The sequence below is a fragment of the Astatotilapia calliptera genome, chromosome 7 (assembly GCF_900246225.1).
Source record: "Astatotilapia calliptera chromosome 7, fAstCal1.2, whole genome shotgun sequence".
Taxonomy (NCBI): Eukaryota; Metazoa; Chordata; class Actinopteri; order Cichliformes; family Cichlidae; genus Astatotilapia; species Astatotilapia calliptera.
The window spans coordinates 36760937-36786082 of record NC_039308.1 but is presented as its reverse complement, the minus strand read 5'-3'; the positions used below and the strand labels follow the sequence as shown (position 1 = coordinate 36786082).

Genomic DNA, 25146 nt, shown 5'->3' with positions numbered 1-25146 from the left:
TAGATGAACATCACTTTGGCCATCTTTTGGCTGATATATACTGTACACCAGCTTCCTTAGTCTGGCAGGTGAGTTTTTCTTGATGACTGGTAGACTGTCTGCGCAGAACTCTTGAAGCTACAAACCCAACAAGAAGTCTGCCACTTTCAAGTCTTATAAAAACTCTCCCTTCAGATTTAACGGGATCGACTTCAATGTTCAGTCATTTTTATCTAGACCTTGGCGATTCTAAATTGTGAAACTTTTGTTCAAGGATATGGAACTGGTGCCATGGCAACATTTAAAGTTTCACCAACAGCAGTTTTGAATTTTATTTTTTATACCTCAATTGTACGTTGTCCAGTCTACCCCAGATTTGCCTTTCTGCATAAGTAGCCAGTCCCAGAAGCATCTAAATGCCAATCTTGCATTTGCATTGTTGGTTTATATATGTATATAAATGCAACAAATAATGGTCCAGAGTAGTCACCATTATTATTTTAAGTTTTTACATACGCTAGCAATCTTAATAATTGTCACTTTCATTATACAAATCAGATATTTTTGTGTCTTTTCATAGAAAGTTGTGCCTTTCATAGTTCCTACACCTGGGTTAGAAGAAAACCTGATTACAACGAGGAGGGAGGGGGGAAAGAGAAAAAAGACCCTTTTAAAAGGAAGGAACCTCCAGCAGGTCCAGGCTCGGGAGGTCGGCCATCTGCCGCCACTGGTTGGGGGTGGTGAGGGGAGAGCAAAGAGAGCAAAGAAGAGAACAGACACACAACAGACAATAAAACACTGGGTAAACTGGTGGAGGACCAGTAACAACAGATCAGGAACCAGCTGGAGACACATGCAGAAAACAAAGGTAAGAGGGGAAAAAGATGCAAGCTTAAAAAGGTATAAATCCACAGAGAGTGAAGGATCATAGATAATCATCACCTTGGGTTTGTAGCAGCATAAAAGGAAAAGGTAAAAGACTGGACCAGTATGATGTAGCAGTCCTATTTCACAAGCACTTTATAGATGAAGCATAACACAATAACTATAAACTTTATCCAAAAAACACTTCCAAGCTGGTTTCACAGAAGAGTAGTCTGACAACTAAAGGCTATGCCTCCCATTCTGCTTTTAAAAGCTCTATGAAGCACAAGTAAACCTGCAGTCTAAGAGCACGGGGATAAAATGTTTTGGACACGAGGCTTGACTTTGCATCCAACCAGAAGGATTCTAAATTCAATTCTGGATTTAACAGGGAGCGAATGAAGGAGCTTTCATTCTTGTTCCTGTTAGTGCTCACAGTGCAGCATTCTGAATCAACTGAAGGCTTTTTCAATTCGTTTTTAGAACGACCTGTTAATAAAGGATTAAAGTAGTCCAGCCAAAAACTAACAAATGCATGAATTTGTTTTTTAGCACCACTCTGAGACATCTTGTTTCTAATGTTAGGCATTTTATCGATATTGTGCAGATGAATGAAAGCCGGCTTACTGATCTAACTATAATATGTCAAACCTGTTTATTTGTTTGTCAGCAAACTCCTCCTACAGCATCAGGAATTGAGCAATCTGCCTTGGTACAGTAGCATTGCTACTGTAGCATGTTGTAGCATGTTATAGGATTTATGCACCTATAAAACCTTTTGAATGCACTGTTTCATTTTGATTTCACAGTAGCAGCATCTAAAGCATGTGTTGAGTCACCATGTTTCTAAATACAGGAACCTCAATTTTGTCTAACATTAGGAGTAGAAAACTTAATGTCATTGGCCTTTGTGTCTCATATAACATCTGTAGTTAACTAAATTATTTGAGTCTGGGTATCATCTGAAAAGCAATGAAAATCTATGTTTTCTGATAATATTGCCAAAGGGAAGCATACCTAACATAAAAATTATAGGTCCCGGTACAAAACCCTGCAGAACTCCATGACTAACTTATATGTTTGAGGATATTTGCTTATTTACATGAATCAACTGGAATATATTGGATAATAATGGCTTAAACCAGCCTAATGTGTTTAATAAAGAGTTGTGATTCATTTGTTAAGGTTTGGGGATGTTTTCTGAGATTTTTGTCTCCACTCAAATATAGGAGGTGAATGGGTGTCATCACAGTGGGGTTTTTTCAGGGGACTTTTTAAAAAAGAAGTAAATAAAATAACTTTTCTGTCATCAAAATAATCAATGGCCAGTTAAATATTTATATTAAAAAAGTAAACAGAGCGATACCCTCTTACCTACATATTGAGAAATTAAAAATAAATAAATCAACCATGTCTGTATTTACATACAGACCACCCCTGTATTTACATACCAGGGTGGACCACTTTGTTTTGCATTCACTGTAAGACAACTGGACCCCGCCCTCATTATCATAAATTAGAATGAAAAAGCGGACCACACGTCCTGTGCATACTTAATGATGCATATTGATGAAAGAGTCACATTTTGACATTAAAACAAAAACAAACAGGTCACGTCCTCGTTTCAGTGTCAGATAGTCTGCTGGATGTTATTCTACACTAAAAACCAGGTTGTGACATCATTTAAAAATGACAGTTTTATCCAATCAAAACTTTATAAAGACACAGTTATGGTAAAGTGGTTTAAAAGCTACTTGATGTTACATAAAGTACCCATAACAGAAATAAGAAAATAAATAAATAAAGTATATATAAAAATAAAGGACATGTACATAACATTAGATGTAAATAAGCAAAATACATTAAAAATGACACAAAAATGCATACATTTACAAAAAGATTACAGAAATTGCTGGTATAAATGACAAAATAATTGAAACTAAAAAAATTAAGGTTTATTTCCTGTTTGCAAGAGCGAAATCTCAGAAGTGGAATTAACAGTTGATTTATTAATGCACTTATGTGCAGAAATACGCATCTTGCGCTTTATTTTGTTGTTTTGATTCTCTGCATTATTGTGAAGCCCTTTGGTGTGCCTTTGGCTTTTTCAATATGCTATATAAATAAAACTGTATTGTATTGTATTGATTTGTATTATATGGATAAAAAAAAGTAAGTAACAAATCATTAAATATGACATACATACTAGAAATGAGTATAACCCACAAATGTTATTAGAATACATGTATTATTAAAATGTCATCACACCAACATTATTAGCTCATCGACACATTTCTGACACATAGAATTAATTAATTTATGTCCCCAAGTGGAAGAATAAAGTTACTGTCCATTAAAATTCTGATTTTTTTCTAAATTATTACAAACTAGAAAGCTGAATAAAAGCGAAATATTTCACTTTGCAGTGCAGTGGAATTCGAGAGATGATTCAAACTGGAAGACAAAGGCTTTAAAATTAAGAACAATAGGTTACTTGAATATTTGGTTTCTTTCCACCGCCACTCTACCCCAACTTAAGTCTGCAGCTGCATCCCATTTCAGAAACTGCCTCCATGCTCGACCACATTTCAAGCCCAAACATGTCAGAACGGGTCGATGCAGCTGTCCCATTCCAAACATTCCTCCTAATGAGGCCATGAAATCCAGCCTTTCTTTGCTTCACATTTCTGCTCCAAAAGAATTCACCAAGCTGCACTTAAACTTCTGAACGATCAATTGAGACAGTGGTTCATAAAGCTCTCCATGTTTCCAGGTAAAATAATTCTGATGCTTCACCTAAAGACGACAGAAAATAGGCAAACATCTCTCTGGATTCATGAAATTTCTCTGTCTCTACATGTGTGAGTGTAAAACAACAGTAAGAGTATCAGTTTGTTCACAAACCCACGAGCAGAGAACAGAAGGTTGGTTTAACAGACCACATGCGGTGTTGAGCAACGTGTTCAGGCTGCTAACAGGAACAAACAGGGGAGTGTATGCCTGGCTTTTCTTTTCTTTCTTTCTTTTTTTTTAAAAAATGGTGGCTTTTTCTGTGGAGCAGTTCATGTTTCAGTACAAAAGTCAGGCAGCTCAGTATTATTGCTATAAATCATTTTCAGTAAGGGCCATACTTTCTATGTCTGCCCCACTGGGAGAGGGCCAGGCACAGAGTTTATTAACATGCTTAAAACTCTGGGTTATACTGGCACGTATGACCTTTTTCACATAGACTGTATATAAAGGATGGTCAAAGCGACTGCATCATCAGCAGAGTCCAAAGTTGTTTCTGTAGAAGGCTGTAAAAATGGTTATTTCTCCTGTAAAGTTGGACTTTTTAATAAAATGTCAAAGGCCTCAGTCAGGAGAGGGCCCCAGTTTGTCACTTATGGGTGAGATTCTTGAGCTCTGAATCTTCACTGGGGTTTCCTGAATCACTCTTTATCTGTCGATTTTACATGTCGAAAGGAGCCAGTTGAGGTGGTTAGGATGCCTCCAGAGGTTTTCTGGGCACACCTAACTGAGATAGACCCTGAACCCAGTGGAGAGATTATATATCTCATCTCTGTCTGGAAATCCGTTGGGATCCTCCAGCAGAAATTGGAAAGTGTGGCTGGGGAGAAGGACATCTGGAACATCTTGCGTAGCTGGCTGCTACCACAACCCAACTTCGGATAAGTGGAAGACAATGTATGAATGCAATATAATACCTTTTTAATTTTCTGCTTGCACATATTTCTAAAGTCTTGAAGTTACAACTCAAAAGCTATATGAGAAGTTTAATTTAATATAATGCAGGAACCATCATGTAGTTTTACTGTAAAGTACAGGATGTAACGCATAAAATCCTACAAATCACAAATTACATTTCAGGTCATGTGACCAGCTTTATAGAGACTGTGGAGCATTTTCAAAAGTTTTTATCGTCATTTAGTTTTCATAGTTTGATCAATGGCCACTATGTTAGGTACACCTATTCGACTGATTGTTAGTGCAAATATCTAATCATCCAATCACATGACAGTAACCTAGGTTTATAGACATGGTGACGATGACCTGTTGAAGTTCAAACTGAGCATCCGAAAGGTGATTGAAGTGACGTTGAACATGGCACGGTTGTTGGTGCCAGACAGGCTGGTCTGAGTATTTCACAAAGTGCTGACCTGCTGAGATTTGCCCACATAAACATCTCTCGGGTTTATAGAGAACACTTCAGAAAGGAGAAAATATCCAGTTAGCAGCAGGTCTGAGTGAAAATGCCTTGCTGGTGTGTGAGGTCAGAGGAGAAAGGCTAGACTGCTTTAAGTTGATAAGAAGGCAGCAATAACTTAGATAACTTAGATAGATTGACTCACTCCGTGTTAATAGACCTCTCTGCATTGAATCATATCTGTTATTACCCTCCGTCTCTCTTCCACAGCATGTCTTTTATCCTGTCTTCCTTCTCTCACCCCAACCGGTCGCAGCAGATGCCGCCCCTCCCTGGGCCTGGTTCTACCGGAGGTTTCTTCCTGTTAAAAGGGAGTTTTTCCTTCCCACTGTCGCCAAAGTGCTTGCTCATAGGGGGTCATATGATTGTTGGGTCTTTCTCTGTATCTATGAAGCGCCTTGAGGCGACTTTTGTTGTGATTTGGCGCTATATAAATAAAATTGAATTGAATTGAATAACCAGTCATGACAACTAAGGCATGCAGAAGACCATCTCTCAATGTGCAATATGTCAAACCTTGTTCTGGCAGCAGAGGACCACACTGGTCCTTTAAAAACAGAAAACTGAGTCTATGATTCACAGAGGCTCACAAAACACTGGACAACAAAAGACTGAAAAAATGTTGTCTGGTCTGATGAGTAATGGTGTGGCATACTTTGGACTCCTCACTAATGACTGAGCATCATTGAAACCCTGCAGTCTGCCTGAGTATTGTTGCTGACCATGTCCATGACCACAGCGTACCATCTTCTGAAGCCTGACGAACCTAATAAAGTGTCAAGTGAACACTGATTTCTTCTCAAATCTTCAGTGTCCCACACAAACATCACTCTTTACCACACATTTATTTTTGGGGCTTTAGTTCTTAGCCCCACCAGGGAGGGACAAAATTTACTGAGAACCTGAAGAGACAGATGAAAGGGCAGATTTTCAAATACGAGTCTAATAAAGAAGAGCAAATAAAAACCAAACCAGGTTGTTGTTGTTGTTGTTGTTGTACAACGGACTGTTTTTTTCTGAGAATGTAGGAAAACTTGGCACATTTCTTCCACCTCTTCACGTCATCCCAGGCCAGCTCGACGATGTTGCATCAGTTGCAGATGTTCTCCAAAAGTTCCGGGAACATTCAGCCCCTTTGTTGACTGTGTTTACACTCTGATCAGAGGCCTGTACTACGTAGCAAGATACTTCTATGTAGTGATCAACAAATATAAAAATAACCCTCACACCTCAGACTGCAGATACTTGAGAGTCTAAAGACAGAGGAATGCCCAAAGTCTTACTTCAATTGGAAATATACCCCTGCTGTATGCAGAGGTCGTAACGCTGGGGAGAAATCTGAGAAATGTTCAGAACTATAATCTCAAAAAGTCCTGAACCTTTCTCTAGCACCTAAAGTTCTCAAACTAAGTCAACACAAAGACCTGGGACTCGTGTGTTAGAGGGAGTTTATGACTGTGAGTCAGGGAGCAGGGCTCGTCATACTACACTGACTCATGTGTGGAGCTTTTAGCTTACGGCAGTTGAACAAATGTGAAAGGAGAGCTGCTTTTCTGGTTGAACAGCATTTAGTCTGAAGCCGCTGCTTCGCCTTTAGACTTGTCGTGTTTTACTCTCAGCTCTGCAGTCCTGGAAGTCAGGGGATTTCCAGGACTTTGCTTTTTTTCCCACTTTTCTCAAATAAAGGACCTTCACAGTTGTCAGAGCTCTCTTTTACTCCTGATAGCCACATCTGAAAACTAAAAATCTTCGCCTGCATGAAGGAGCAGTGTAAAGTAGACCGACTCATGCAATATTCAACACTTTCCCCCCTCGTTTCAGAATCCATCTGCCTCACTGCTCAGTTCATCTGTGGGTCACAAGCAGGACGTGTAAAACTCACACAGGAACCGCTCGCACCAGCAGACCGCGCCTTCGGTCACGTGAACGAGCGATTTAAGAGAATTTGTGACCTCTCACTCCTCCTGCTTTATGACTCGCACTGTACGAGAAGTCAATATCTGAGTCAGCGAGACTCGGCCTCTCTCCGCAGAGGGGAGAAACACTCGTTTGATTCAAATGTCTCGGAACAGAAAATAATCAAATGTAAAAGTACCACGGTGACTGATAACAGCCAAAACAAAGAATAAAAAGAGGTGTAAAATAACTACAAAAAAAAGTCCACAAAGATGTAAAATGTTCAAAAGCAGAGACATCAAAGAAGTGAAAGGACATGTAAAAAAAACTAAACCAAGACTAAAATTCACGAAAATGACTACAGAGAGATGTTAAATGACAACGCAGATGAGGAGTAAAACAATTCAGAGATACAAAAGAAAAAGAGCCAGAAGACAACCACGAAGAAAAAGAAAATAGCCAAAAAAATAGCCTTGGATGACTGAGGAGTGATGCGAAATAATCCACAAAGACAGCTGCAAAATGAGGGAAAACAACTGCAAAAGACAAAGAAAGTCTGAAAAGAGACAATAAACAAAAAACAACTATCAGAAATTAACTACAGTTTTTTTTAAAAATTGAAGCGAGAAGGATAAAACAACCAGAAAGAAACAGAAAACTACAAAAATAAAACTACAAAATGACAAACACAGAGATGCAAAGAATGACTGACATGACATAAAGCTAAAAATACTGCAAAGACACATAAAAACCACTGGGAAGGAAAACAAGCACAGGCATAAAACAACTAAAATAAGATATGAAATGACATAAGAGAAAAAAATGATCTCAGTGAGATTTAAAATTACAAAAAAAGACATCGAACCACAAAAACACAGATGACAAACAGCTGGAGAAAAACATAAATGAACCAGAAGCAGACATAAAGAATCCACAGAGAGAAGTCAAATCACTGAGATGAGGTTTAAGAAGAATCTCAGAGACATAAAATAGCTGGAAATGAAAGAGACAATAATAAATCACTGCACAGAGAAGACAAAATGACTCTAAAGAGATATTAAATGACACTGAAGATGCTGAAATCACCACAAAAATGTAAGATAAACAATTTAGACATAAAATGATGACAAAAAAGATGTAAAAACACCCCAAAATTGACATATGATGGTCATAATGAGAGGTGTAGTGTCTGTGAAGATGTGCACTCTCCTGAAGAGACACAAATAAAAACAAGCAAAGAAAGGAGTGAAGTGGAGCAATAGATGACGAGATGTTTTAAGGGAAGTAAAACGACTACAAGGAGATGCAAAATGATGCGGCAGGGATAAAAGAATTAAAAGAGATATAAAACTACCAAAACAGACATGAACAGAGATTCAAATGAAAACATCCCAATCTGAAACAGTTGTAGACACATCAAATGGAGCAAACCAACTGCAAAGACGACAAAAAAAGACCCAAGCAGATGCAGAAATGACTAAAAAGAGATTAAAAGATCCACAAAGCTGTATGATGAGCAAATGACAGCAAACTGACATAAACTAATGAAGGGAGACACAAAACAATAAAAAATTAACATAAAATAATCACAAAAACATTTAAAATTACTGAGATGAAGGATAAAATCATTCCAAACACACAAAAATGATTACAAAGATAAAATCAACAGCAAAAAGCCAGAAAACAAAATCTAAAAAAAGAGCAATAAATGACAAAAAGATGCAAAGTGACCACAGTGAAGCACCTGAAAGAAGACCTGAAACAAGAAGTTATAAAACTAGCTGGAAAAAGTTTTTTTTAGTCCCTCAAAACCCACCTGCTCAACATAGCCTACTCTATATAACTTCTCCATGCTCTTAAACTTTCTTCTATTATTGTGTTTATTTCCTGTTTTTATGCCTGGAGTATTTGCTCTGTACAGTGTCCTTGGGTGTTTTGAAAGCCACTTTTTAATAAAATTTATTATTGAAAACGTCAACTTCAACAACTAAATGAGGGGAAAGAAAAGAGATTAAAACGAGTGAAAGCAGACATAAAACTAAAAAACTAAAAAAAAGATGTAGTAATGAAAAAATGAAAAACATTTCTTGCTCCTGAGACGTACCTCTCAACATTTAGGTTCCAAAAGCACATGCATACATGTGTCTGTCGACCTCATCGTCTAATAACACGTCCCTTGAACTCACCGTACTCTATAAAAGGTGGGCGTATTTTTTCATCTCAAAGAGCTAGTAGTAGAAAACTTGGTCTACTTTGACATGGAACGCATTCTGGAGCTTCAGTTGATCCATCTACCATTCACTGAACCCTCGTCAGAAATGGTCCCAGTGGAAGAATGGCCACCAAGAAGCCATTACTGAGAAAGGGAGACAGGGCTGAGATATGAGCCACATCACATAATAACTGGACTGAAAATCAGTGAAAACCGGTCTGATGGAGTGATGAATCCAAATTTCAGTTTTGGTTCAAATCACCGTCAGTATGCACTGAAGTACAACAGTGACTAACTACAGCCATCTGTAAAACACAGTGGAGGCTCTGTCATGGTTTGGACTGCATTTCAGCCAATGTTGTTGGAGAGCTTGTCAAAATTGATAGCAGACAAGTACAGTCAGATTTTGATACAAAATGTGATACCACCTGGAAAGCATCTGATTGGCCGCACCTTCGTTTGTCAGCATGACAGTGATCCCAAACACACTGCCAATGCAGCAAAAGCATACGCTGACAGAAAAACACAGTGGGAAATGATCAGTCATTGACTGATCTCCTCAGAGCACAGACCTTCGCAGAGGTAGGGCGGGATCATAGTCACAGAAAGTGTCAGCCAGCATCCCACAAAGACCTTGGAACGTCCTTGAAAAAGAGCTATTTCTGAAGATTACCTAGTGCAATTATGGGCAGCTTGATTAAGAGAGTTAAGGGTGTTTGCACGTTTCAATAAAATGGTAAATGGCACGTTTCAATAAATGCATTTCATACTTTCCCCCCAGAAATTAAGAAATGAAGGGTGGCTGAAGACTTGTGCACAGGACTTTATATAGTGGCTTTAATGTTACACTAAAAATATGAAGACAAATCAAGTGCACAGAGAGGTGAAATGTATGAAATCAAGTTTTGGGGGTCACAAAAATAGCTTCTCTTTTATTAAATTAAAACGGCTTTAGAACACGTAAAATGTAAAGCAGGAGAGAGAAATCATAAATCTTTTGTTTGTGGTGAGCGTTTTCAGGAAAAAGCTGCACAGAACAACCACAGGAATTTATTCATGGTTTGTCAATTTACAGTATTTACTATTGGAGCTGATGTCAGATGAAATAAATGGATTCAGACTGGGCCGGGATTGGAAGAAGACACCGGTTTACACTACTGACGGTGACAGCGAGGGACAGAAAACTAATGAAAAAGAAAGCTTTCATGCAAAGACAGTCAAATCTAATCCGTTACTTTTCCCACAATACATTTCTTAAAGTATAAAATATAGAGTACATTTTTCATGTCAAATTATGAATGAGAAGTTTGGGCAAAATGGGAAATTTAATTATTGGTACATCTGCAAAAAAGAAAACAAATGCAAACATTTGGTTGAAAAAGCAGTAAAACCGAAGATGGAACTATGGCAGAAGATTATGAAGAAGTCATATTTTTATCCACTCCAGTGTCAAATTTAAATATAAAGCACCAATGAGCAAACCTGATAACAAAACAAAAGTCCCTCAAACTCTATCCATCACTTAAATAACATGACAAAAATGTGATGCTCCAGATTCACAAAGCTCTTCTTCCACCTTTGCATTAAAGTTATGGATATCTGCAAGCTTTCATGACCACACGCGTGCCCATGAGGGGATGAGGTGTCACACTACATGTGGTTGTCTTTTGCTACTGTCGGATTTGCACGTGAGGACGCCAGAGGAAGGGAAACTGCAGGTTCCAACGAGTTGGGATTTTGGTCTTTTCCATCGTGTTTCCTCGCATGAGAGTCAAGGCTTTGCCGGCTGGATGGACAGCAAGCTACCGAACTTGAAGTGCTGGATCACGGGGAACTTTTCCAAACACTGAAAACAAAGGGGAAACAGGCAGGAAAAAAGACTTAATATCTCAGTTTGCTTCAGAGAAGTAGCAAGCTAACTGTGATCTGAAATATAATATCAAAAGTATCTAAATTTGTCCATTTGAACATTTTTTGTGACAGCTGAAACAACAAAAGAACAAAAGTGTAGATGAATCGTATGGCAGACGTAAATGAAAACAAATAATCTAAAAGGGGATAATAAGGTCCAGGTGAACTCAAGATAATATCACAAGTGGAACTACTGTGGGAAGAAAATATACAAAATATATTTGAGAAACTAAGACAAAGATGTATATGACAGGTTAAGGGGAAGAGAAACACGAGTCAGCAAACAGATGTAAAAAAAGTAAAATGGCTAACTGTGATCTCAGGGTTACTCTGAAATACTGTCAGAATGTGTACTTTCTGTGTGACAGCGAACACACATTTGAAACTAATACACAAGTGCAGAGAAACTGGAGAACAAGTGTGAATGAAAAACATGATTTAAAGGGGACAATAAAGTACAGGCGAACTCAAGACGATGAGAAAGTGAGGAAAGAGTACGCATGTAAAGGAAATGTAAAGGAAATATGAACCACGCGAGGACCAAAAACTTGTAAAATTAATGATATCAGAAATAGAGAACTACGTAATTAAGTGGCTGACTGCCATTTTTTAGCTAATTTGAAACAGTGTTTAGTAGGGCTGGGTATCATCACTGATTTCTAGAATCAATTTGATTCCGATTCACAAGGTCCTGAATCGATTCGATCCACGATTCGATTCAATTCGATTTGAATCTGGGAAATTTTGCCTCAGACAGTCAGAAATATTATAATTCAGATCAGTACATTTACATATTTTTGTATCTATAAAAAGGAAGCTGACACACGCAAGACTTTATCAAAGGTGTGAGCATCACAGCAGATGCCTTTGTGTCAAAGTAGCTGAAGATAAAACACAGAAAAACATGAAGGTGATTTTCCTGGCCTGGGATTTTATAAAAATAATCTGCAGTACATCAAAAACGAAAGAAAACCATTAATCAACATATGAACGTTAACTCTGAAGTTACAGCGGTTTTATTAGAGACACAGCTGAGCGTTTTGCATTTTGTATAATTTTAAAAAGTTTAAATTTGTTCAGAAGCCTATTGAACGGCAGAAATTAGGTTTTCTTTTCAGAAGTGAGTAAAAGGAAAAAAAAACATCGGCCGACAGCGCTGTAAACACCATAGGCTTGTGCGTAACAAGCAAGCGAATAATGCAGAAAACAGATTTCGGGGATAGACAGGAAACTGTTCTTGAAGTACACTGAGAAAGAGAGAGAGAGAGAGAGAGAGAGCTGTGCATGAAGTGTGATTTTATTGTGGTGGAAGCAAAACAGCAAAAGTCAGAGGGAGTCCATGACGATGTTTATGTGAAGCTTAGTTTGGATCTTCTTTTGCTGCTGGTTCGGTCAATATTGTTTGGAGAGAGATAAAACTAACAGCTTTAGAATCAGCGCAAAAAGGGCGTAAACACAAAGCGTGGACCCGCCGAAACATCAGAATCAGCGAGCTGTCGGCTTTCAGCCCCGACCGTGTCCGTGCCGTCGGGTGAGAAAGCCACATCTCACCGATTCTGATCCGCGGTCCGTGCTTTGTGTTTACGTCTTTGTGCAGAAGCCGTGTACCTGCTCTCATTTACTGTTTAAAATGTTTGGTGGTTGTCAAAATTTTGAGACGTTTCACCTGAGATTCTGGAATTTTGGGCAAAATACATTTATATAAAAAAATCGATTCAGGATTTTAATGAATCGATATCACGTTATCCAAGCCAGAATCGATTTTAATCGATGATTTGCCGTGTTGTGGCATTAACGTCGTTTCAGATTGTACCTTTACGCCGACATCATCCTAGTGCAAAGACAAGTGAAAGCAGACAAAAACAACAAGCACGCATGCTACAAACTACCCAAGTCATTTAGACAGCCGTTAGCACAGGATTCTCCTTATGGGGACCTGATATGTTTAATATGCTGCTGAGAATATAGCCCAGAAGAAGCGTATAGTATAGCTTTTATTTTGGAAAGAGACATTTCTCTGTAATAAACTCTCTTTTCCAAAGATGAGTGATTTCTCGATCAGACAGATTTATTATTTTATCCCTTTGTTGTTTCAGCAACAGTAAATTTAAAAACTGTGCTTTTGAGTTAAAATATATATTTATAATTTTAATAAATGACAAATTAAAAAGGCATGAACATTTTTTTTGTATTGAAAGAATATCGAACCGTGACACCAAAGTATTGAACTGAACCGAACCGTGAATTTTGTGTATCGTTGCACCCCTAAAATTTTTATTTATACATATATACATATATATACATACACACACACACACACACACACACACACACACACACACACACACACACACACACACAGACCAGCCACAGCAAATGGCTCGCCCCGACCTGAACTCTTTCCACCGGTCTTTCATGCCGACTCCGTTCAGAACAGTTGTGGAGGAGCCCAGAGGAGGCTCTTTGTGTGCACACACGGACCTGTTTTTTGGGGGGGGAGCGGCGGTGGGGGGATGGGAGGAGCGTTCGGGCTGTCTGTGCCGTGACACTATCGGTCACGATCATGTGGGCAGAACTGGGGTGGAAAAACACGCCTCACAGACCTTTTGTCTAAACAGATATTCAATCAATGTTTAACTTGTAAAAGCATCAAACGGTCATTGATCACAGCCCAACTCTTCACACACAGCATTAAAAGCCTGTGTAGGTTATCTGTCACAGACCGTTAGCAGGACAATAACACACATGCAATTAACGCTACTGAGAAGTTACTTTGATAAACCATCACAGCAGTTAACCTACAGTGGTTCATTTTGTTCTCTAATTAACTGCTGACCATTTTATGTGGTGATAACTTCTATTTTTCCTGCTATCAAGGGCTGTTTACGTTTCTTTTCCCAATCTTCACAGAGCTCCGCTGTCCTCCAGGAACGATTAAAAACACATCAGCGAGCCGCACCGCTGCTCAAGAACACTCGCCAGAGTCGCTTACTCACCCACCCACCGTCTAATTTAATCAGAGAGCAATTTAACAGCACCCTGATCGCTTTATAATAACCCAGGCAGTAAACTCCAGACCTGAAACATCAAGTGCCAAAGGCTGCAGTTCCTCTAACATCCACCAGAGGCTGGCTTTACTGGTCACTCAGTCCTCATAGACTCCCATGTTAAAAGGGACAACTTTACAGCAGAAATAAAAGAGTTTTGGCCTCTATGGATAGTTTAACCTGTCATAAATGTACAGGGGGTGGATTTTTTAAAATAACTTACCTGTTTACATTTCATTAAGGCTTAAAGTTACGTATGTTTCAGGTCACAGCGGCTTTGACTAGCACGTGGGTGCTGTGTGAGCATTGCTGGAATTTCCATTGTTAGCATCACATACACCAATACAGCTATTTTTTTTTATTGTGGACTCATTTTTGAACAGTGAGTGGTAGCATTTAGCCATTTTAGCTTTTTATTGGCTGGTCCTAGTAATCAGAAGGGCCTGGGTCTTTTGTGCTCAAGTTGCCCATATAAGGGTATATGGGCAACCTCCTCTCTCTGTGACAGCATAGAGGTCCACTGGGTGAAAACGAGTGTCTGAGTAGCCTATTTTAATATCAATGTGACAGCAAAGGTAGAATAGTTGCTCTTTAACATGTTTATTAATCACCTTCAGGAAACACTCCTCAGCAAATGCATGACCTTCCTTCAGTCTGACTTGAAAGTACCTCTTTTAGCAAATTACACACTCACTGTGATCTAACAAAAAGTATGGCCTGTGTTTTTTAAAGCGTTTTCTACCTTCCAGACTTAATTTTTTGCCTGATTTCAGAAGATTATGGGGAAAAATAAATATGTCACTTGTAAAAGGGCTAAAAATCACTGGCAACTAGGATCCTGGCAGTTTCTTTATTTAAACTATTACAATACACACTCCTCTAGTCCCTCTAGCATTGTTTTTCCTGTGTTTGTGTTTTATTTCACAAATTCAGATGCTTCAAAACAGCCAGCGAGGCCCCAGAATGAACTCCTCTCAGACTAAAAATGGTGAATTCGGCTCTTTCTAGGTCTACTCCGGCTCTCTGCTCGAAACCCTGTGTGGGGCCAGGAAAAGGGAGAGAGGAATGTAAGTCTGCTGATGGTTGCTCCAGGCTCGGAGGAAGGTCGGGACAGAGGGAGGGGAGGATTTAATGAAGGGAACGGCAGAGGAGGAGGAGGAGGAGGGGAAGGCAGACAGCTTGGCCCCTCAGCTCTTTGGGAAGACTCACAGGCTGCTCTGGAAAACACAGGATGTGGGCATGCAGGCGGGGAGAACGGGCTTAGACAACCCCCCCAACCGCCCACACACACACACACACACACACACACACACACACACACACACACACACACACACACACACACACACACGTAATTCCATTCTCTCTTAACCCTTTCCTGCCTCGCTCCTCCGCTCCCTAAAAGCACAGCCAGTCTGGGCATTTTCTGGTCTCAGTCGGCGTTAACTTGACTTTTTAAATGTCACATAAACAAGAAAATGCAGTTTCCTGAGTCCGGGTGAAGAATTACAAGAAATCCAGTTTACAGAAGAATGTTTTTTTTGTGTGCATTTCAGTTTTTTGACTGCATGTTGCCTAACTGGGTTCACGAAACCACAAAAGCTACAGCAGTGCAGCAGGAGAAAAGAAAAGAGCTTCAGACGTCACTTAAATCTTTCAAGAAATCAGCCGTGACTTTCAGTTTGGAAGACCACACATTCAAAAAGATCCCACTTGGGAAGAAACAAACATGGCGGCTGCAGTTCCTCTAAAATCCACTTGAGGCTCCCACAGCGAGTCCATACCCATAGACTCCCAATTTAAAATGTCCAACTGCACACCAGAAATAAACATTTTTACAGTCTGCTGCAAAAAACACTTTAGATCTTTATAACTTATTTCCATCTTTCCTAATAACTATACAGTTATATATTTTTTTTATAGTTCACTTATTTAAAAAGCATTATAAGGTCTATGCCCACTATTTTCACCAATAATATGGCTGCTGTGGGGTTAAATGTATTGACAGGCAACCTAAGATGTTTGAGAGCTAGTATTTGTGTATTATTGCTTTATTACAACCAAAATTACTGCAGCTGCGTGTATGAATGTGTTACAATTAGGATTCAAAATGTGGAAAAAATTGAAACAGTAGATGTGATCTGTTAGCATGGCTGCAGATTTTCAGTTCAACACCACACAGCAGTTAATTCTGCTTCCACAGTGAAGACTTTAAACTGGAGGAATATACCCTGCAGTATACCTGTCACACCATCCATTTCACATAAACTGGTCCACCTGAGAGATACAGCTCCCTTTGCAGTATAAAAAAAGACAGGTATGAGTGGTACAAACACACTAGAATAAATGAAGTAAAGTGCTTTACATGGATTGACGAGTTTAGACCCTTTTGGCAGGGCTCGAGCAACCCTAACTTTGATAACATCACCCCTGAAAAAACAAAACAAAGCATTGCCCAACTTCTCTACTGGAGACAGGTTACAGGTTATAGCAACTCTAGTATTCGTTTGTATTTTGTCCAGATGTTTAATGTGGCATTATGAGCTTTTTTAATTGCTTGGAGTACAAGGGACTGAAAAAAAGCTATTATTCGCTTTCCTACAAATTGTTCTTTTACTTAGTTTGGAAAATTATGGTCAAAGTTATTGAGCTTTTGCTTCAGGTTCACAACTAAAATTCTCACGTTAAAACCAGTAAATTATATTAAGAACTGTGATTATTTATTCCCAGTCATTCTTAGACACTACATTTTAAGACAAACATTTAAATGTTTATCTAGTTCAATTTAGGTTTGCAAAGGTGAAAAGGACTGAATGTGTTTGCAAGAAGCATATTACATTAATATTAATTGCAAGGCACCACGTGCATGAAAATATGAGGTTTGATCCTAGAATTGCCCCTGTTTATCTGATCTGTAAACATCTGATTTGAATTGTTCTCTCTGTGTTTTGGATTTGGATTCTACAGCAAGCTGTTTGTCAGACTGATGAATGGTCAGTGAGACTGGGGGGTGGGGGATGGGGGGGAGAGCAGGCGTACCTCAGCTTTGTACATTCTGATCAGGCCCTGGTTGACTTTGGACCAGGAGGGAACGGCACTGATGTTCCACAGCTGGTTGGAGTGTTCAGCAAACGGACCCGTCTTCATCTGCACACAAAGAGAGACACAGTTTAAATTCTACATCTCCTTAATCCACTTCATCGCAATGCCTAAATACTTTTTTAAAAGATAGTATTTCAACCTTTTTACTCCAAAATCTGTCTTAGAGCTTCAAACAGCCCCCCTGTGGGTGGTAAAGGTAGCTTTTATAAGGCTAGAGTTTCTCCACTGATGGAGCTTTGGCCATTTTAAACTGAATCAGATGCAGAGGATTCCAAATATAACCCATTTACTTGGTAGGAAAGGTTTCCACGGCCATTACTTCTTTTCTTTTACACAGTGAAAACTCTAAATCTGTAAACTCCTGCAGACCTTAAAAGACTAAAAAGTCAACATTTGCCCAAAATTATTTATAGACCTGTAAAGGCGAGATAGGGACAACACATGATGTGTATGGTACAAACAGACTGGCGTAAGAGGCTTTGGTGAGTGTTCAATCACTTTGACCAGATGATGGCACATCTTTGAAACCACAGGGGTTGTTGGGGGCGTGGCCATTTTGAAGCCATGTCAAAAGAAAGGTGATTGGTCAGTTCCATTAACGATCTAGGAACAACACTCATTATGAAGTTGGAGGAACACTTTGTATGGCTATAGCTAAGGAGGTAGAGCAGGTCATCTATTAATCAGAAGGTTTGTGGTTCGATCCCTTGCGTACCAAAGTATCCTTGAGCAAAATACTGAAGTTTTCCAGAGTGTGAATGTTTGACAGAAAGTATTAAGGTGTAGAAAAGTGCTTGATGATGATATCATATCATGTGCTGGGAGTCACTAAACTGGACATACAGTCCTTTACTGACAATAAATATGTAAACAATGTGAAAAAGATCAAATAATTAAAGTTTAAAAGTCTTAAGTTAGCTAATATCTTAGCATGTCACCATCTCATCTAACTACAATCAGTTCTGGCTCTAAACACAAAGACGCAAACAACAAGGTTGCCAAAATGCTAACACCAAGGCTCCAAAACATGGATTCCAGAAACCAAAGGGTCATGTCCACCTTTTGCAGACAGTCTATGGTTGGCAGTCACGTGAAGCTACTGACAGCATTCCAAAGAGTGACAAGCTATGAACAAAGGATCGAGTTAGGGAGAAAAAGAAAAAGCTCAAATTAGCTGAACTTCCGCCTTAAAGAAACTGATGCAATCTCTTGATGCCAAAAAGAAAATTCTACTTTCCATGTCTAATGAAGAACTGTTCTGATTGGATGTATAGAACCAACGACATGTGATTAACTGTTTAAGGTACGAAAGACTCCGATCAGATGAGTAAAAGCGCACACAACTTCAACAGGTGATAAGACATCAGTTAAATGTTTATTGGCTGAAAATCAGCAGCTGATAAAGCTGTAAAGACTACGCTGCAAACCTTACAACCAAAACAATGAGCTGAAAGACACAAACAACTGCAGGGTCTTCTTCCATGACACACAGTCATGTGATCCACTGCTAACACCAAAAGGTTAGTAATTAGAGTTTCAAATGTGACATTTCAGAGTTTGAAGAGAAACTGTTTTGCAATTATAAATAACTGATTAACCTCTAATCAGGGTTTCATGAGACTTTTTTTAAGCTGTCACCCTCCTTTCTTAATTCCATGCAGAGAAACATGAAGATAATGTTTGAATTCATAAAATGCTGATTTAAGATAGAAACTGTGGAGTCCAAAACATGACAACAAACTGTTTCATTATAAATGGTATCATCTTAACAAATATCAGCAGTCAAAGGCTGAATCTGTGAGTTTTTGTTTCTCTCGCTTTAGCTTCAATGGCAGAACCACTCGAGTTGTTTGGACTCCACGGAAGATCCTAAAGCTCCTGTGATATCAGTCTCGATTAGGGTCCAGTAGGGTCAAGGTCATGGGACTTGAGAGGAAGTGTGACAACCTCTCGGTCTTCTTTAGTCTTTGAGTCATTTTTGAGTCAAGTTGGGAGGTGTGGTTGAGCACGTTATCTTGCTGCATGTTGAATCGTTCTACACAGTGATGCAAACCAGAGCAGGCACCTAAGGAATGGAGTGATACCATTTGGTAGGTTTTCTGCCAGATCCAATTTACACAATTCGTTTAATCCTCATTTTCAAGTCTGTGCCAAAGCCTAATCTAGAACCAAGTCTAAGATTTGAGGCCTGTGAAAAAAGACTCCAAAAAACTCCAAACGAGAGAGGGCTACTACAGGAAACTGACCAACGGCTGGCAGGCTGAGAGCCCACAGTTTCTATTTGCCATGATTTCCTGATTTCCAACATTTTGTTGACCAAAACACTGCAAACCCATGATTTGTAGCTACACTGTGAATTATTAAAAACTGAGCTTAAAAGATGTGCTGCACATGAATGGTGCTAAAAAGAAGCCAAAGAGACTGGGAATGAGCCGGAAACAGAGCTGATATGTCATCACTTAACAGGTGGATTGTTCCTTTTCAGCTATGATACCAAACATTACATGAGATATAAATCATAATATAATTAGTTTTCATTTCACAGTTAACTTTTATGTCTCTCTGTTACACGAATGAATAATGAGCTTTCAGTCACACTTTTAACAATAAAGACATGCAGAAAGCTTCTGATTACAAGCTTTTTTTTAATAATAATAATTATTGCTACATTGATTATGGGGCTTTTAGTGATTTGATGAATGTTAAAAAGAACAAAAGGCTGATTGTTCATCCAGCAATCACCTCAAAATTAATACATTCTGCATAAGCTCAGAAACACACAAACAAAAACAAATGTATGAATTTCTAAATGCATAAATTAAAAAGTGAGGCGCATCAACGGCTTTCCCACCATTTTCTCCCAGGAGGGCCGAGGAACCCAAACCCAGACCCTGAGGGGAATCAATCTAACAACCCCCTCCTTTTTTTCTTTTTTTCCTTCTTTCCATCCCCCTCATCCAACCCCCGGCTCCTCACACAGCTCCAGACACTTTCCAGGGCCTCGCATGAGAACACATGGGGGGGGAAGGGCATGGAGGAGGGGGTGGAGACAGCCCGTATTCCCTGGAGGAAGGAGTGATTCACAAGAGCATGTGGGGAAGGAAGTGACTCATGTTTAGGACGCACACACACACACACACACACACACTCTCACACACACGAGAGCCTTGTGTTTAAATGAAAAAAAAAAGAAAAAAAAAAAAAGAGTCTGAAGTATCCACATGTGTGTGAATGGGAGGAAAATCCTCGGGTATGGAGTGGAGTGTATGCTTACAGGCAACAGTAAACAAATGAGGACAAACACGCCGGCAGTCGAGACTGAATTAGGCCAGTAACACATCCAAGAAAGGAAAGGGCGCTGAAGATGTGTGTTATCGTGTGTATCTCAGACTGTTTACAAAGAAAAACAAAGTGTGTTTAAAGTGTATTTATAGACACAAAGAGTAAGCTGGAAAGAAACCTTGCATTATTTTATGGACACACAGGCAATCCCAAGCTAATCCTGTCTTAAATCTAATGGAAAGTGTTTACTTTGAAGGGTTTTACTGAATATTTCCTTTCAAAATAAAAGTTTTTGACCCGCATAATGGTGCAACTTCAAAACAAAGGTGGATAAAGACACTGTGACTTCTCTCATTGGTTTTTGGGCATATTTTGAAGGTTCAACATTAACTTCCTGTTCTTGAGTATAACCGGTGGTTTGCTCTTTGTTGTAAACCTTGGGTTTACACTCCTTATTAGGGTGTCTCTCGAGTGTAGACGCCGACCTCTTCGATACCAATCTTGAGTTGGTAGATGCTGTGAAGTTGTTTTTACTAACAATGAAAACGATTCTGTGATCATCAGCTTTAAATCATCTTGTGACTTGGACTAAATGAAGACATGGATAGGCTCAATACAGCGGGAACTCAGCGTAATTGGCAGTCCATAAATATAATCAAACTGTATATGAGCGACTTTGGTCTTTGCGATGCATGGCGCTCCCTTCACCCCACCAGTAAGGAATATACTTTTTTCTCACATGTCCATCACTCCTACTCTCGTCTGGATTATTTTTTGGTCAGCAGCTCACTGCTGAGCGACATTTCAGACACTGAGATTCACCCTATAGCTGTCAGCGATCATGGTCCTGTATCTTTAACACTAATGCACAAGAATAATACTATGCCAAGAAAAAACTGGAGATTTAATATATCACTACTTAAAGATGAAGACTTTATTAAATATTTTAAAAAAGAGTGGACTTCATATTTGGACTATAATGACACTCCCGAAACATCAGCTTCTGTTCTATGGGAAGCAGGGAAAGCTGTGATGAGAGGTAAAATAAGTTCTTTCTCATCACATAAAAAGAAAAAAGAAAACAAAAATATTCAGGAATTAGAAAAAAAACATCAAATCACTAGAAGAAGCCTACGCGTCCCACCAAGATCAGGAAACATTGAACAAAATACGCAAAACAAAACTAGAATTAAATGAGATAATTGATAAAAAAAACAAAATTCTTAGTACAAAGACTACGCCTACAAAATTATGAACAAGGTAATAAATCCGGTCAATTTCTAGCAAACCAGCTAAAAATAAATAAATAAATAAAAACAACTATATGTGCTGTTCAAGATTCATCTGGGAACACAATATATGATCCGATACAAATAAACAACATTTTCAGGGATTTCTATAAAACGTTGTATTCACCACAAATAAACCCATCTAAAAAAGAAATTGATCAGTTTTTGGACAACATAACTCTTCCAAAATTATTAGACACTCAAGCAATGGCACTGGATTCACCACTGACACCAGGTGAACTCCAGGAAGCCCTGATAAGTATGCCCAATAATAAGGCTCCAGGTCCAGATGGCTTCGCTGCAGAATTCTACAAAGAATTCTGGTCGATTCTAGCACCAGTTTTCTACAGAACGTTGTTGGAAATTAAAGAAAAGGGCAGACTTCCATCAAATATGAATTCTGCAAACATTAATCTCCTGCTAAAACCAGGCAAAGACCCTGTATATCCCTCAAGCTATCGTCCAATATCCCTTATAAATGTAGACCTTAAAATAATCTGCAAAGCTCTCTCAAAGAGACTGGAGAAAATAACCCCCCTCTTAATTCATCCTGACCAAACTGGTTTCATAAAAGGTAGGCACTCATCAACAAATACACGTAGATTACTTAATTTGATAGACTGCTCATACAGTAAAAACATCGAAAATACAATATTCTCTTTAGACGCAGAAAAAGCATTTGACAGAGTTAACTGGAAATTTCTATTTGCAACTTTACACAAATTTGGTTTTGGATCCTCTTTCATAAACTGGTTAAAAATATTATATAATTCCCCAACAGCTTGTGTTAGAACAAATGACCAGACATTCTCCAGCTTCTGTCTCTTGAGGGGCACCAGGCAGGGATGCCCACTCTCCCCTTCACTGTTTGCAATTTTTATTGAACCACTAGCAGCAGCAATTAGACAGAATTCAGTAATTAAGGGCATAAAATGCAAGAACGTGGAACATAAAATCAGCCTTTATGCGGATGATGTGTTACTCTTTCTCCAAAATTCACAAACCAATATCTCTGGGGTGATTGAATTGATAAACTCTTTTGCAAGAATATCAGATTACTCAATTAACTGGTCAAAATCTACAGTTCTACCGATTAATTGCTCCCTCCATAATTCCTCTTCTACACCACTGCAATCGGGAAATATAAAATATTTAGGTATTAATGTTTCTCCCAAGCTTGCAGATCTAACTAAATTAAACCATATCCCACTTTTAAAGAAGGTAGAAGATGATCTGGCTAGATGGAAATGTCTACCCATATCACTCATGGGAAGGGTTGCCGCTATAAAAATGATGGTCTTACCAAAAATAAATTATTTATTCTCAATGATCCCAACTAAACCGCCACAAGATTGGTTCAGATCTCTAGATTCATGTATGTCCAAATTCCTTTGGAAAAATAAACCCCCACGTATAAGCTTAAAAACACTACAAAAGACCAAGGATAAAGGAGGACTAGAACTGCCTAACTTTCAGCACTACTTCTTAGCCAACAGGCTTCAGTTTATCTCAGGATGGCTAAAACATACCCTCTTAGATGAACCTTGGCTAGATGTAGAACAAGCACTTTGCAATAATCTAGAGATTTTCAGATCTACCATTTATCAGCTCAAACATCCATGATGCTTTAAAAGCATCAACATCAGCTCTTCTCTGACAGCATGGTGGGAGTTTCTAAAATTGCCAGCGTCTTCATTAATCCCATGCAAACGTACACCTATCTGGAACAACCCTGACATATTACAAAACAATAATATGATAAACTTTTCAGATTGGAGTGGTAAAGGAATCAAATATTTAGAACATATACTAGAAGGAACAGAATTTATTTCATTTGACGGACTAGTTACACAATATGGGATCAAACAAGAAAAGATTTTTAGAATATCAACAAATTAAATCCATAGTAAAAAAGAAATTTAAACCGGGTCAAGTTGAACTACAAACACCACCAAGTGTGGTTCAATTTCTTACTCTTAAAACCCCCAAATTACTTTCCAAAATATACAGAATGCTTTCTAAAACAGATGAATCAATATCACTTCCTATTGCAAAATGGGAAGCGGATTTATCAGTTAACTTAGACCTAAACTTCTGTCTCAGATTTGCTTAAAAACCTTTCATCTAATTAGAAATCCCAGTCTTCAATTAATTCAATACAAAATATTACATAGAGTGCACTATACAGGTCATCGGATGTTCAAGATGGGCTTTACATCTACCAACAACTGCTCACACTGCCAAACCAATTCACCGGACAATTATATCTACGCTCTTTGGTTCTGTCCACCAGTTCAGAAGTTTTGGCGCGAGATATGTGAAGACTTATCGAAGTGTCTGAAATGTAACATTCCAACTTCCCCCCTAGTGTGTTTGTTGGGCAGCTTAGATAATGTCACTTCAGAAAAGAATATCGCCCATATGGTTTTCACTGCCCTATGCATAGCCAAGAAAACAGTCCTCATGAACTGGAAAAATAAAAATAATCTTAATTCTAACCAATATAGAAATTATCTATTAGATTACATTAGTCTTGATACAGCCTCTGCCAACACATCAGATCAATTGCTCTGGGCTCCTTTGATCAGCTCCATCACCTAGTGGGGGTGGGGGGTCATAGTTTGGTCCCGCCTTCACTGTTGTGATTGGTGTGGGGGTAGGGACAGGCTTAGGGCGTCGGGGGGTTCCCCGGAGGCATCTTCCTTGGGGGGCTCAACCCGGGGTAGCGGTCATGTCCGGTTAGGGGCTCTGTTGGCTCTCAGGTGACTGTTTCCTCGCGGCTGCGTGCAGCGGGGCTAGGGGAGGGTCTGTGCTGACGGACGTGGGTTACTGACCTGGTAGCCTGGCTGCCCCTGGGTGGGTCCGGGATGGGCGTGAGGTTCTGGGGGCGCTCCGTCTCTGGGCTGGGGCCCGGGCCGGGCCTCGGGGGCTTGGGTCCTGGTTGGTGTGTTGCCGGGGTTGTGGGCGGGTGGGCACTTGCCTCCCCATCTCCAGCTGCCTCCCTCTTCCCGCTCCACCACAACCACCCACACATGCAGGACCTTGGAGTAGGGGTATGTCACCAGGGTGCAGAGGAGGCTATCCCCCCCCGTCCCCTTCTGGCTGCCTCTGCCTCAATTTTATCCCACAACTTAGACATTCACATTACTCACACTCTCATTACACATACATATAGGATCTTGGGGGTGGGCACGATACACGGAATCCAAAGTACCATCAGGGTGTACACCCCACCCCTGGCGTCGTTGCCCACCTCTCAATGTTAAATACACGCAGACATTGAGGGCTAGCAGGAGGGACTATGCACTTACCTGCTGCTCTCTGGCAGGTAGCTCCATGCCCTCCTGGGTTTTAAAT

The 25146-nt window shown here is 39.4% G+C and overlaps 1 protein-coding gene across 2 annotated transcripts in view; it reads right to left on the bottom strand.

Annotated features, from left to right (window-relative positions):
• Window positions 1–10061: 10061 nt before the first annotated feature.
• ptpa (protein phosphatase 2 phosphatase activator) overlaps window positions 10062–25146 on the bottom strand; it is a 30206-nt gene continuing 15121 nt past the window's right edge. For both annotated transcript variants that reach the window (XM_026174566.1, XM_026174565.1), the window contains exons 9-10: window positions 17156–17263; window positions 10062–11004 (exon numbers count right to left, since the gene is read on the bottom strand). In XM_026174566.1, the coding sequence (XP_026030351.1) occupies window positions 10930–11004; window positions 17156–17263 (183 nt within the window). In that variant the 3' untranslated portion in view covers window positions 10062–10929. The remainder of the gene's footprint in view (window positions 11005–17155; window positions 17264–25146) is intronic.